Below are 13,578 nucleotides of genomic sequence, written 5' to 3'. Positions count from 1 at the left end.
CATCCATCATTAAGGACACTCACCACCTGGGACATGCCCTCTTCACGTTACTACCACCGGGGAGAAGGTGCAGGAGCCTGAAGACCCACAGTCAACATTTCAGGAACAGCTTCTTCACATCCATCAGATTTCTAAAACCCACAAACCCACAAACCCCTTTTACACTACTTATTTATTTTTGTAAATTCGAGGAATTTTTATATCTTTCTGTCTTGCACTGTACGGCTGCCGCAAAACAACAAATTTCACGACATGTGTCAGTGATAATAAACCTGATTCTGATAACGGTGAAAACGGCTCCATGGCGAGTAGAGATTGTCAGAAATTTGGTTCTACCTCTAGCTCGGAAAATTGGAGGAAAGGAACATCAAGGCATCTACTGAGTGTTTCCGACATTCTCGGTTTTTATTTCCTATTTCCAGCACCTAAAGAGTCCTGATGAAGGGTCTCGACCTGAAACATCGACTGTTTATTTCCCTCCATAGATGCTGCCTGACCTGCTGAGTTCCTCCAGCACTTTGTGCGTGTTGCTGAGGTTTCATTTTACTTGGCTTTCATTCCAGATTGATAACTGAGTGTAGTCTGCCGGAGAGGTTGCAGAGCGCCTGTGCTTTACCTGCCTGCAGTCTCCGCGGGTTCCGCCAGGCGGCGCCGCCCCGCACGGTCCGCGGACTTCTGTGTCCGACGGTCCGCGGGTCCCTTTACGTGAGATCTGCCGGGTGACGCCGTGCTGCCACAACAAACGTTCCGGCCGGTGGCGCCATGGCGTTGCCCGACCCGGAGGGAACGCGCTGCAAAACGCCATGAAGATGGCCCGAGTCGCGATCCAGCTGGACACGGAGAGCCGGCAGAAGGTTAATAAACTTCCTACGCACTTAGGGAGGGGCGAGGGTTAGACTGGCAATGAGCGGAGCCGGTTAGGAGTAGCAGTCGGACTCGGTTCCGGGGGGGAGAAGATGAGGAGGGGGAGAAGATGAGGAGGGGGGGGAGATGAGGGGGGAGAGGGAGAGGAGAGGGGGGAGGGGGAGAGGGGGAGGGGGGGAGAGGGGAGAGGGAGGGGGGGAGAGGGGGGGAGAGGGAGGGGAGGGAGGGAGAGGGAGGGGGGGGAGGGGGGGAGAGGGAGGGGGGGGAGGGGGGGGAGGGGGAGGGGGGAGAGGGGGAGGGGGGGAGGGAGGGGGGGAGAGGGAGGGGGGGAGAGGGAGGGGGGGGGAGGGAGGGGGGGGAGGGGGGGGGGGAGGGAGGGGGGGGGAGGGGGAGGGGAGGGAGGGGGGGAGGGGGAGGGGAGGGAGGGGGGGGGGGAGGGGGGGGGGGGGAGGGGGGGGGGAGGGGGGGGGGAGGGGGGGAGGGGGGGGGGGGGGGGGGGGGAGGGGGGGAGGGAGGGGGGGGAGGGGGGGAGGGAGGGGGGGGAGGGGGGAGAGGGAGGGGGGGGAGGGGGGAAGGGAGGGAGAGAGGGGGGAAGGGAGGGAGAGAGGGAGGGGGGGAGGGAGAGAGGGAGGGGGGGAGGGAGAGAGGGAGGGGGGGAGGGGGAGAGAGGGGGGGAGGGAGAGAGGGAGGGGGGGAGGGGGAGAGAGGGGGGGAGGGAGAGAGGGAGGGGGGAGGGGGAGAGAGGGGGGAAGGGAGGGAGAGAGGGAGGGGGGAGCGGGGGGGTGAAGGCAGGAGGGGAGAGAGAGGGGAAGGGAGGGAGAGAGGGAGGGGGAGGGGGCGAGAGGGGGGAAGGGAGGGAGAGAGGGAGGGAGAGAGGGGGGAGGGGGGAGAGAGGGAGGGGGGAGGAGGAGGGAGGAGGAGGAGGGGGGAGGGAGGGGGGAGGGAGAGAGGGAGGGAGGAGGGAGGGAGAGGGAGGGAGGAGGGAGGGAGGAGGGAGGGAGAGAGGGAGAGAGAGGGAGGGGGGAGGGAGAGAGAGGGAGGGGGGAGGGAGAGAGAGAGAGGGAGGGAGAGAGAGGGAGGGAGGGGGAGGGAGAGAGAGGGAGGGAGGGGGGAGGGAGAGAGAGAGGGAGGGGGCAGGGAGAGAGAGAGAGGGAGGGGGCAGGGAGAGAGAGAGGGGGAGGGGGGAGGGAGAGAGGGGGGAAGCGAGGGGGAGAGGGGGGAAGGGAGGGAGAGAGGGAGGGGGGAGGGAGAGAGGGAGGGGGGGAGGGGGAGAGAGGGGGGGAGGGAGAGAGGGAGGGGGGGAGGGGGAGAGAGGGGGGGAGGGAGAGAGGGAGGGGGGGAGGGGGAGAGAGGGGGGAAGGGAGGGAGAGAGGGAGGGGGGAGAGAGGGGGGAAGGGAGGGGGGGAGAGAGTGGGGAAGGGAGGGGGGGAGAGAGTGGGGAAGGGAGGGGGAGGGAGAGAGGGGGAGGGGGGAGAGAGGGAGGGGGGAGGAGGAGGGAGGAGGAGGAGGGGGGAGGGAGGGGGAGGGAGAGAGGGAGGGAGGAGGGAGGGAGAGGGAGGGAGGAGGGAGGGAGGAGGGAGGGAGAGAGGGAGAGAGAGGGAGGGGGGAGGGAGAGAGAGGGAGGGGGGAGGGAGAGAGAGGGAGGGAGGGAGAGAGAGGGAGGGAGGGGGAGGGAGAGAGAGGGAGGGAGGGGGGAGGGAGAGAGAGAGGGAGGGGGGAGGGAGAGAGAGAGAGGGAGGGGGCAGGGAGAGAGAGAGGGGGAGGGGGGAGGGAGAGAGGGGGGAAGGGAGGGGGAGAGGGGGGGAGGGAGGGGGGAGGGGGGGAGAGGGGGAGAGGGGGAGGGAGGGGGGGAGAGGGGGAGGGGGGAGAGGGGGAGGGAGGGAGAGGGGGTGGGGGGAGGGGGAGGGAGAGGGGGTGGGGGGAGGGGGGGGAGGGAGGGGGGAGAGGGTGAGAGGGAGGGGGAGAGGTGGTGGGAGGGAGGGGGAGAAGGTGAGGGAGGAAGGGGGAAGGGGGAGGGGGGAGGAGGGGAGGGAGGGGGGAGGAGGGGAGGGAGGGCGAGGAGGGAGAGTGGAGAGAGGGGAGGGGGGAGAGAGGGAGAGGCGGGTGAGGGAGAAGTGGTTGGAGGGGAGAGAGGGGTGAGGGGGTTTGGAGGAGGAGGGAGGGGAGAGGGAGGGTGGAGAAAGGAGGGAGGGGAGAGGGAGGGTGGAGAAAGGAGGGGAGGGGGTGAGAGAGGAGGAGGGGAAGAGGGGAGAGGAAGTGGGGAGAAACGGGAGGGGGAGATGGGGAGAGGAGTATGGAGGAGGAAAGGGGTGGGATGGAGGGGTTAGGGAGAGTGGGAGGGGACAGATAGGGGGGATGGGGGAGATAGGGAGAGTGGGGAGGGGTGTGTAGGAGGAAAGGGGTGGAGGGGAGAGGAAGGAGAGGGGATGGAGGAGGGAGAGGTGGGGGGAGGGAGGGGGGAGGGAGAGGTGGGGGGAGGGAGGGGGGAGGGAGAGGTGGGGGGAGGGAGGGGGGAGGGAGGAGGGAGAGGAGGGGGAGGGAGAGGGGAGGGAGAGGTGGGGGGAGGGAGAGGGGAGGGAGAGGTGGGGGGAGGGAGGAGGGAGAGGTGGGGGGAGGGAGAGGGGAGGAGGGAGAGGTGGAGGGAGGGAGGGAGGAGGGAGAAGGGAGGGAGGGAGAGGTGGAGGGGAGGTGTGGGAGTGGATGGGAGTGAGGGGAGGAGAGGGGGGAGGGAAGGGAGAGGACAGAGGGGGAAAGAGTGTGGGGTAGGGAATGTGGTGGGAGAGATGAGGGGACGGGACGGGGGAAAGAGTGGAGAGAACAGATGGAGCCTGAAGACTCTCACTCAACGACTCACAAACAGCTTCTTCCCCTCTGCCATCAGATTTCTGAACGATCCATGAACACTACCTCATTATTCCTTTTTTGGCACTATTTATTTATTTTTGTAATTTATCGATTTTTTATGTCTTGCACCGTACTGCTGCTGCAAAAACACAAATTTCATGTCATATGTCAGTGCTAATAAATTTGGTTCTGATGGTGAGGTGAGGGGGGGGGAACGGAGGGGAGAAGAGGGAGTGAGGGGGGGACGGAGGGGAGAAGAGGGAGTGAGGCGGGGGGACGGAGGGGAGAAGAGGGAGTGAGGGGGGGGACGGAGGGGAGAAGAGGGAGTGAGGCAGGGGGACGGAGGGGAGAAGAGGGAGTGAGGCGGGGGGACGGAGGGGAGAAGAGGGAGTGAGGCGGGGGGTCGGAGGGGAGAAGAGGGAGTGAGGCGGGGGAGAGGATGGAGAGTGAAGAGATGGAGGGCACAGGGTGGAGAGAGGGGAGGGAGGACTGGGTGGGAAGGTGGGGAAGGGGATAGTTGCAGTGGGGAGAAGACAAATGAATGAATTTAGGAGAGGGATGGAATGTCGGAAAAGAAGTAGAAGTTGGGTGAACTGGGAGAAGGCAGGAGATAGATACTGAAGGGAGTGGGAGGGGCTGGTAGGTGGAGGAAAGGGAGAGGAAAGCGATAGTTTGGTGAGTTTTTGGAGAGGGTGGAATGGGTTGGTCAGGAAAATGGTGTGTCAGGAATTGAGGGCAGTCGAGGGGATTAGTCGGATTAGCAAAGGGGGTGGTTGGAGACGTGGAGGAGGGAGGAAAGGGTAGAAGAAAAGGGGCACAACTTTATCTGTATACATTACCTTGATTAAGACTTTGAGCTATGAATCAGCTGTTTCCTAAGTATTTGCTTATCAGACAGAAAATATTTTAATTTAGAAGTAAATGTCATCCCTACAGTATGTTTAAGAATTTGCCAAGGCAGTTATTTCAGTGAAATTGAGTAACTCTGCTGTAAAGCAAAATCTGAATGCACACCCATTGTTAAAAGTAACTTGGAGGCAAAAGTTTTCTGTGAGGTAATCAAATACTCCGGAGAGAGTGGAAAACCAGTTTGTGCTGTCACCTGGAATGCTGACACAGATGCTCTAGATATGTTATGAGTGAGTGCATGTGTTAAACATTTGTAAGTCCATTTTCTCAAGTCTCATCTTGCTGTGAGTTTGGTTCCTTTGTCTCAGGTATAGGCTGTTTTGTCCATCAGTTTTGCACTGGTGATAATTCAAAGTGTGGCCATTTGAAATAAAGAGAAAATATTGGAAATACTGAATCTTTTTTATTTTTAATCCTGGCACGACCAAATAGGAAACTGAATCCTGTTAAGAAAGAACATCAAGGTCTTAAGATCATCACAAGCAAGACTTGATGAGCTTTAGGCTATGATTCTAATAGATCAATTTGACAAGCGGATTGGGGGATAAAGGAAACAAATGGTTAGAGGGAAGAGTCATGGCCCTAGAAAGGCTGAAAGAAAAGGATCTTCACCGTTTCTCTTGTTCCAAGATTTTTTTTGTGTCCTAGATTTCTGAATGAAGTATGTACCTGGCTGGAGTCTGAATCTGTTTAATCAAATGTGTACATCTTGTCCGAAGGTATGACAATGTATTCATCCTTGAACTTTGAAGACCTCCTGGGACAATCAGTATCTGCAGTGAAATAAATGATCCAAATAAAATATTGGAGTGGAGTGGTCTGTGTCCAGTACAAATTTTGAAAATGATTGTATTGATCACAACTGTCTGAATGTGGATTATTTTAGCTAATTATTATCGAAATGATCACATATTTAAAAGTACCAGGCTAAATTTGTAATTAGGGTTAAACTTTAGAGTAAAAGGGTCATTGAGTCTTCATGAGTTCAATGAGTGCATTTGTACTGGAGAAAGTGTCTTGTATATAAAAAAAACTGTTCTTGTAATAGGGCAAAGACAAAACGCCTAGTGACCCACTTTGGGTAAAAAAACTGGCACATTCCAACCACACCTGTAGCATTGTTTTTGTTGCATCGCATTTGTGTGTTAACCACAGATCAATTTCTTTGCTCATTGCCACATGCAATAATTGCATCATTTAATCCTTCCAATATTTTGTTCTATATCTGTATTTGTGTCCCCATACAATTTTTTTGAAAATGATTCACAGGAAAAGCTGAAGAACACTGTACTTGATTTTAAAGTTACTGCTGCCACATACTTAGTGCACATGAAGTGTTTTCCGTAACTTTCAAAAGCAATGCGGCTCTTGTGGAGCACAAAGTGGTGCAGCTGGACTTCCAAAAGCCATTTGATAACATTCCATAGAAGGCTGTTAATTCAAAATGTAGGTAAGTCATTTTTGAGTCCACTGAGTAACATAAGATTTCATTGTCGCTCAGTTGGCTTCAATTCACTTCCTCAGATCAAAATGATCAAATTTGTTTGCTCAGGAATCAACCAGGATACGTGAATTGCAGGAGCTAACTCAGTGACCTGAAACATGAACTCTTACGTGATTGCAGTCCTTCCCTAACTTGATACATTTCTAATTTTTCTATATCTCACGTCAGGTCACTGAGCTGAGCTATTATCTTTGTTTTTCTTTCCACAGATACTGCCTGACTATTAACACTGCAAACATTTTCTCATTTCAGTTCAGAATCCCAGGATCCATCTATAGATGCAAATTAACATGGTAAATTTTATCTTTACCCATTCTGGTTGTACAAAGCCATAATAGTATAGATTATTGATCCATTTTCTTTTCTTACTGACAGGAAGCGTATTGCGAATACCTTAAAAGTATACACTTTATCTCACAAGCTTTGATAGAAGATGCCCAAATAAAAGGTAAAGTTGTCTTATCTGTACACATTTTCTATATACAGTACACATTTCCTGTACATTTTAGAGTTAAAGGTTTGCCTCCCAGTTAACATCAGCATCAAGTTGCAAACAAGTGTGTTTTGGTATGGCAACTACTCTGCCCAGGACTGCAAGAAACTGCAGGGAGTTGTGGACACAGCTCAGCACATCACAAACACCAGCCTCCCCTCCATGAACTCTGTCTACACTTCTCGCTGCCTTGGTAAAGCGGACAGCATAATCAAAGACCCCACCCACCCGGGACATTCTCTCTTCTCCCCTCTCCCATCAGGCAGAAGATACAAAAGCCTGAAAACATGTACCACCAGGCTCAAGGACAGCTTCTATCCCACTGCTATAAGACTATTGAACGGTTCCCTAGTACGATAAGATAGACTCTTGACCTCAAAACTGCCTCATTATGACCTTACACCTTAATGTCTATCTGCACTGCACTATCTCTGTAGCTGTAACACTTTGCTCTGCATCTGGTATTGTTTTACCCTGTACTACCTCAATGCACTATACAATGAATTGATCTGTATGAACGGTATGCAAGACAAGTATTTCACTGTACCTCAGTACAAGTGACAATAATAAACCAATTCCAAGTTCCTGTGCTATGTTAGAGCAAAAACTAAAATTGACAAGGAATTTAAAGCAAATTTTTGAAATCACTAGCTACAGTTCCAAGCTAGTGTAATGAATTTGGTATTCACAATGTAGTCTCTTCTCTTTGGAGAAACCAAACGCAGATTGGGTGATCACTTTGTGGAGCACATGCATTCAATCCGCAGGGGTGACCCTGATCTTCCCACTGCCTGCCACTTCTCCGTCTCACTCCCACTCTGTCCTATCAGCCTGTGGCTTCCTCTGCTGTTACAATGAGGCCCAACAAAAGCTCGAGGAACAACACCTCATCTTTCCTTTGGGCACATTGCAGCCTTCTAGACTTGGGACTGTCGGATCCGGTTATTTTCGAATCCACAGGTTCTTTCAGGAGTCCAGGAATAAGTTGAAAACAACTTGGTGCTTCAAAGTTTTATTGGAAAAGTTTAAAACAAAGAAACAGTCACAGAGCACATGGCACTAGCTTTGATGAGCCAAGACAAAGGGAACAAAAGGAAGCTCAGGCCAGGGGAGAGGAAGAGCAAGAGAGAGATTAACAAAAAGCGACACCTTTTATACCTGAGGTAAGAGATGCTCTTTAGCTAACAATAGTCCAATCAGGAAACCTATTGTGGATACTTGTGGCCAAACCAACCAATGAAAAAACCACATATTCACCTGATGGACGAACCAATAAGCTAGTAAGTGGCCATTCCTTGTGCAGCCACTGGAGGTGTATTAAACACTGTACATGTTAAAAAACTAATTAAAACAGTCAAATCCAACAGGACTGAAACCTGTAACATCAGCGAACTTGATTTCTGTCTGTATTAGTCATCCATCTATGATATTGGCTCAGCTTGTTTGCTTTTTTTCCCTCTGGGAGTGGAGAACATTCTTTTGTCAAGGTTCTCCCATTCTGCTCAGCAAAATGCTTCCATTCACTCATTGTCCAGATAACCTTGTTTATAGCTTATCCCCATGGTCATCCCAGTTTTACCCTGTAGAGACATCCCCACTCCTCCACCCTCCCTGCAGCTTCTTTTGTCTCCTGCCCAGTTGTGTCTAAGGGTCTTCAACCTGAAACTTTAGCCCTGTTTCTCTTCCTACAGATGCAGCCTGACCTGCTGTGTACTTCCAGAATTTTATGCTTTTATTAAAGTAATTGTTATGTTTGCTGCAGATGAGAAGGAGCTGGTAACACCCGATGTGCAGAAAATGCTGAAGTTGGCTGATCAATGCTTAGAGAGGATTAAAACCACAGCTGCTAAACTGGGTGAGTAATTTGTAGTGGAGTAGTTGTCTTTCAGCAACAGGACAGCTTCACTTGGAGTTGTTTTACTTTCCTGGAAAATGTATATGATTAAAAAGGTAGACCTTATTTGTAGTTTTTGATAAAGTGGCTAATCTTATGACCAACGCAGATGGAATGTAAATATTCCCTTTAAGGAATTGCAGGCTGTGGATTTGCAGACCATTGATGTTTGCTCTTTACAAGAATATGAATGGAGTGTCAGAATGTGACCCTCGAGGACCAAAATATGTCTCAGAAACTTATGACTGAAGGACAAGAGAAATACAATGTGATAGGGAATGCCAAGACAACGAGGGGATTTTAAGATAGGTATCTTTATTAGTCACATGTGCATCAAAACACAAGTGAAATACATCTTTTGCATAGAGAGTTCTGGGGACAGCCCAGAACTAGATGGGATTTTAAAATTGAGATATGAAGTGAGGAGTTAGTGTCAGCCAGTAGTGTGAACAGTAAGCTGGACTTGGTGTAAGCTAGGGCATGGGTGATGGAAGGTGGAGAAATGGAAGTCATCCAGGAAGCATTGAAATTCCAGAGTCTGGAGGTGGGAGAATAAAGAAAGCATGGATGAAAGCCTTCCAGATGAAGGGTCTCAACCCGAAATGTCGACTGTCTGTTTCCCTCCAGAAATGCTGCCTGACCCGTTGAGTTCCTCCAGTGCTTTGTGTGTAGCTGGACAAAAGCTTCTGTGAGTGATGGGTTGAGGCAGCAATGATGATAGCTGATGTTGGAGGTGGAAAGACATTGCTTCTGATGGGGAATCATGAAGCATTTCTTTAACAGTCCAAGCAGTTGTTATGGTTTGAGGCTAGTTAGAGGGGTAGGGAGTGTGGGCCAGATGTGCAGCTGGAGACGGGGTTGGGAATGAGGGCTGGATATGTGTCTGGAGCTGGTGTTGGAATGTGGGCCAGGTAGTGGCCAGAGCTGATGAACGGGACCCTGTGTGCAACAGATCCTTGTCTCCATTCATCATGGTGACCCCATCACTGGATCAGTGCTCTGTGAAACCTGTGTGGTAGCTGGTGTGCCAACGGCTATCCCATGCTAAAAGAAACCATGTACAGGCAACTTCCACTCCACAATCTGGAACGTAAAGTTTCTCCAGCCGATCTCAACAGTGACAGAGCTGAACGTCACTCAGTTGTCATAGTTCGGGGACTCAGATGCTTTGACGTCAATTCATGCAGCAGTAGCGCAGAGAAGTCTTTACATAAGTGACGTAAGGAGCACACCACCTCACAGGCTACCCATGTCAGTCACCTCTGCCCCACCTGTAGAAAAGTCTGCTGTTCCCACACTGGCCTCATCGGTCATCTCAGAACCTCTTAAAATGCAATGGAAGCAAGTCATCCTTAATCCCAAGGGACTACCTAAAAAGATGTTGTTATAGAAATGCACAGATTAGAAAATCATCATGCAAAAAATGGTTTCACTGGTTCAACCCTATTCATTTGTTTTACCAGCAAGGTATTGGCACAGAATGTGAAGTTGTAACAATAGTAAAACTGACAGTAACGTTCACCATTTACACAAGCACAGTTAAACGTGGAAGACCTGAAGCTACCGATATTGGTATACTGATCTTCGCAGTCCTGGCAGATGGATGCTATTCTCACTGTAATAAGCAGGCACGGTAGTGTAGCGGTTAGCATAACGCTTCACAGCGCCAGTGACCTGGGATCAAATCAGGCCACTGTTTCAGCAAGTTATCCTGCTGGTTATTTCTAGCCTGATTTCTTTGCCAAGTGAAGTACGTGCACAAAATTATGCTATAACTAATCTGAGTATTAATAGTGAGAAATCTGATTGTATTACTGCTCATCACTGAAAGGCAATCCCAGCTGAAAATTATGCAAACATATTGGGAAAGAGCAATTTCAGGGCTAATTATATTGTTTTTATGTTCAAATTGCCTGTTGATCCTGACTGTCTAGATTTATGACAAATAAAAATATTGCCAATAATGCGTGAGATGCTTGCACATGGGAAACCTCATACCAGCATGAAACAATACCGATACTACAAAAGGAGGAGAAAATAAAGCAGCCAGAAATTAATCTGAAGTTTAAATTTACTCTCATCAGCCTGTACTGAATTTGAATCCAGGACTAATTCATAATGTCAGCCATTTCGTAATAGTGACTTTTATTGAATATATTAAAGTAAATTTCTACCAACATTTCCTGAAATATACGCAGAATTCTACCCTGATCTGTTTCCCGCTACATTCTAGAAGTCACCCAATCTCCACGTTCAAGGAGAGAAGTCTTCATTTGCTTTTCCTTCAGTCCATAAGAGAAGGCAAAGCAGGCAGGGATCTCCAACAGACAACCATTTACAGACCATACTCATGGTTGTACAGGGATGTCCCTGGTACCTTCTGCCAGAAGTGCCCATTTGTAGCTCTGGAAGGTCCCCATAGTCCCATGCCCAAAGAATATGCCTCTGCAGACATTGTTCTTCATGTTTGGCCTGGTCCTTTGGACCTACTGGGACCCTCTCCCACCAGCCTCATTGTTGCAGCATCCATCCATTGAATAGCAACACCACCCTAGCCCCACCCCCACCATTAATAGCCAGAAGAGTACTGCTAGTATTGTGGTAAGTTCCCTGAAGAGCTGTCTGCAAAGACTGCACCTGCTGGGCTACATGCTGACAACTGTGGGAAGGCTGAAAGGACAACATCAGTTTCAGTGCGCCGTTACACTGGGAGAAGCAATGAAGCTGTGAATCTCACATCTGCAGTCTGTGCTGTTTGTGGGACTTCCACCAACAGCATTCTGATGACCTATCTTAATGTCAAACATTGGTGTGGAGCAATTTTTACGTGCAAAAACTGAACACAATTATTAATTAACAGCAATAATAATTCTACTTTTATTTTGTACCAAATTTTTATTTGCACTAAGACATACATTGACACTATTATTGGCTGGTGTGTGAGCACTACTTCCAAGTGGCTGCACATAACAGAAGTTTCCACTGCTGATAAGAGTAAGCTCCCTCCTTTCCAAGTGAAATGGGTTTGGATATTTGACAATATGTTTATCCCTGAACCTCTGTTTATAGCACAGAAGCAGTTAACCATTCTATTCAGGAGGCACTGGAAGACTGATCTCAAAACCTTAACCTTATTGGGCAGGCATGGTAGTGTAGCGGTTAGCATAATGCTTTACAGCGCCAGCGACCCGGGTTCAAATCCGGCCGCTGTCTGTAAGGAGTTTGTATGTTCTCCCCGTGTCTGCGTGGGTTTCCTCCGGGTGCTCCGGTTTCTTCCCACATTCCAAAGACGTACAGGTTAGGAAGTTGTGGGTAGGCTATGTTAGCGCCGGAAGCATGGCGACACTTGAAGGCTTCCCCCAGAACACTCCGCAAAAAGATGTATTTCACTGTGTGTTTTGATGTACATGTGACTAATAAAGATAAAGAAAGAAGGTATTGACATTTTTAAGCATTGACTGAAGGATGACTGAGTCTTTAATGGCCTGCTGATCATAATTATTGCTAAAAATCCTCTCTGCTCAAGATGCAGCACCAGGTTTGCAGCCTGCAGGACAAATGAATTTAAGAATTTCAGGTTATTTTTCTCCCCCCTTTCTCTCTTTCCCCAGATGTGGCAGTAGCTTTCTGTTTAAAAGTGGCTTTTTGTGTACCCCCCCCATGGATTTTTTCTGCACTCCTCACTGCCTCAGTAAAGCAGCCAATGTAATCAAAGACCCCACCCACCCTAGACATTCTCTCTTCTCCCACTTCCAATCTGGCAGAAAATACAAAAGCCTGAAAGCATATACCACCAGGCTCAAGGACAGTTTCTGTCCCGCTGTTATGACTGTTGAACTAAGGTGGACTCTTGACCTTACAATCTACCTCGTTATGGCCTTGCACCTCATTGGCTGCCTGCACTGCACTTCATTCTGCATTCTGTTATTGTTTTACCTTGTAACTACCTCAATGCACTGTGTAATGGATCTGTATGGATGGCATAGAGAACAAAGTTTTTCACTCTACCTCAGTATATATGACAATATAAACCAATTTGCTGCTTCTGTCTCCAACATCCAGCTTTTAGAATAATTGACAATCTTGGTCTCCACCCTACTGTGGACATTTCCTTTGTACTTTCCATGCTTCCCCTCTCATTTGAAGAGTCCTTGACCTGAAATATTGCCTCTGTTTCTCTCCCCACTTATGTTGCCCAACCTGCTGAGTGCTTCCAGCATTTTCTGTTTTTGTTATGGTTAACTGGTTCTTTTTCTCATACGCAGGGGAAGATAAATCCTACAGGGAACTGCTGACATGTTTCATTGTTGTTTGATGTCTGTCTCACAGGTGAAGTGGAAAGGCAGCCTGCAGCAAGCCAGGTCACCAAGCCCTCATATACTCCTAGTCATCGGAGAGTCGTCTCAGATGGGGGAGGCACTAGTACATCGCTTTTGTCTCCTGAAGTCTTCCAAAAAAAACAAATTCCAGAAACACTAATAACAAAAAGGTTAGAATCAAGTCTTGTCATTTAAATGGAAGTAGATCAAGGGTGGGGATTATGTTTGCTTTGATTCCACTGACAATGCTCCCTTGTAGTGCTCCATTTGGCAGAGGAGAATATCAAAATTCCACCCCCCCCCCACCCCTGCCACCAAGGCTTATGTTAATATTTTGTACAAAAGAACTGTAGAGTAACATAGAACAGTACAGCACAGGAACAGGCCCTTCAGCCCACAATGTTGTGCCGAACTAGTAATTAAATGCCTAACTAAACTAATCCCTTCTGCCTACACAATGTCCATATCCCTCCATTCTCTGCACATTTGTGTGCCTATCTAAGAGCCTCTTAAATGCCTCTATGGTAATGCCTCCACTGCTACCCCTGGCAGTGCATTCCAGGCACCCACCGCTCTCTGTGGGGGGAAGAAAAGCTTGCCTTGCAGATCTTTGAATTGTGCTGTTGAACCTCACCTTAAAAACATGCCCTCTAGTATTAGACACTGGGAAAAATATGCTGGATGCCTACCCTATCTATGCCTCTCATAATCTTATAATCCTCTTTCAGGTCTCCCCTGAGCCTGTGTCACT

The 13,578-nt window shown here is 49.6% G+C and overlaps 1 protein-coding gene across 7 annotated transcripts in view; it reads left to right on the top strand.

The window, feature by feature from the left end:
* Positions 1 to 737: 737 nt before the first annotated feature.
* vps9d1 (VPS9 domain containing 1) overlaps positions 738 to 13,578 on the top strand; it is a 70,713-nt gene continuing 57,872 nt past the window's right edge. For 4 of the 7 annotated variants that reach the window (XR_007957381.1, XM_052028645.1, XM_052028643.1 and 1 more), the window contains exons 1-5: positions 738 to 854; positions 5,266 to 5,336; positions 6,497 to 6,569; positions 8,377 to 8,469; positions 12,838 to 12,997. Coding sequence is in view for 6 of the 7 variants with exons in the window: in XM_052028645.1 (XP_051884605.1) it covers positions 5,274 to 5,336; positions 6,497 to 6,569; positions 8,377 to 8,469; positions 12,838 to 12,997 (389 nt within the window). In the remaining variant the exon portion in view is untranslated. Of the gene's footprint in view, positions 855 to 5,265; positions 5,337 to 6,373; positions 6,415 to 6,496; positions 6,570 to 8,376; positions 8,470 to 12,837; positions 12,998 to 13,578 lie in introns of all 7 variants that reach the window. The other 3 variants (XM_052028646.1, XM_052028647.1, XM_052028644.1) reach the window with 3 other exon arrangements.

The sequence above is a fragment of the Pristis pectinata genome, chromosome 13, assembly GCF_009764475.1.
Source record: "Pristis pectinata isolate sPriPec2 chromosome 13, sPriPec2.1.pri, whole genome shotgun sequence".
NCBI lineage: Eukaryota > Metazoa > Chordata > Chondrichthyes > Rhinopristiformes > Pristidae > Pristis > Pristis pectinata.
The sequence above is the reverse complement of the archived record's forward strand: the minus strand, read 5'-3'. Positions and strand labels throughout refer to the sequence as shown.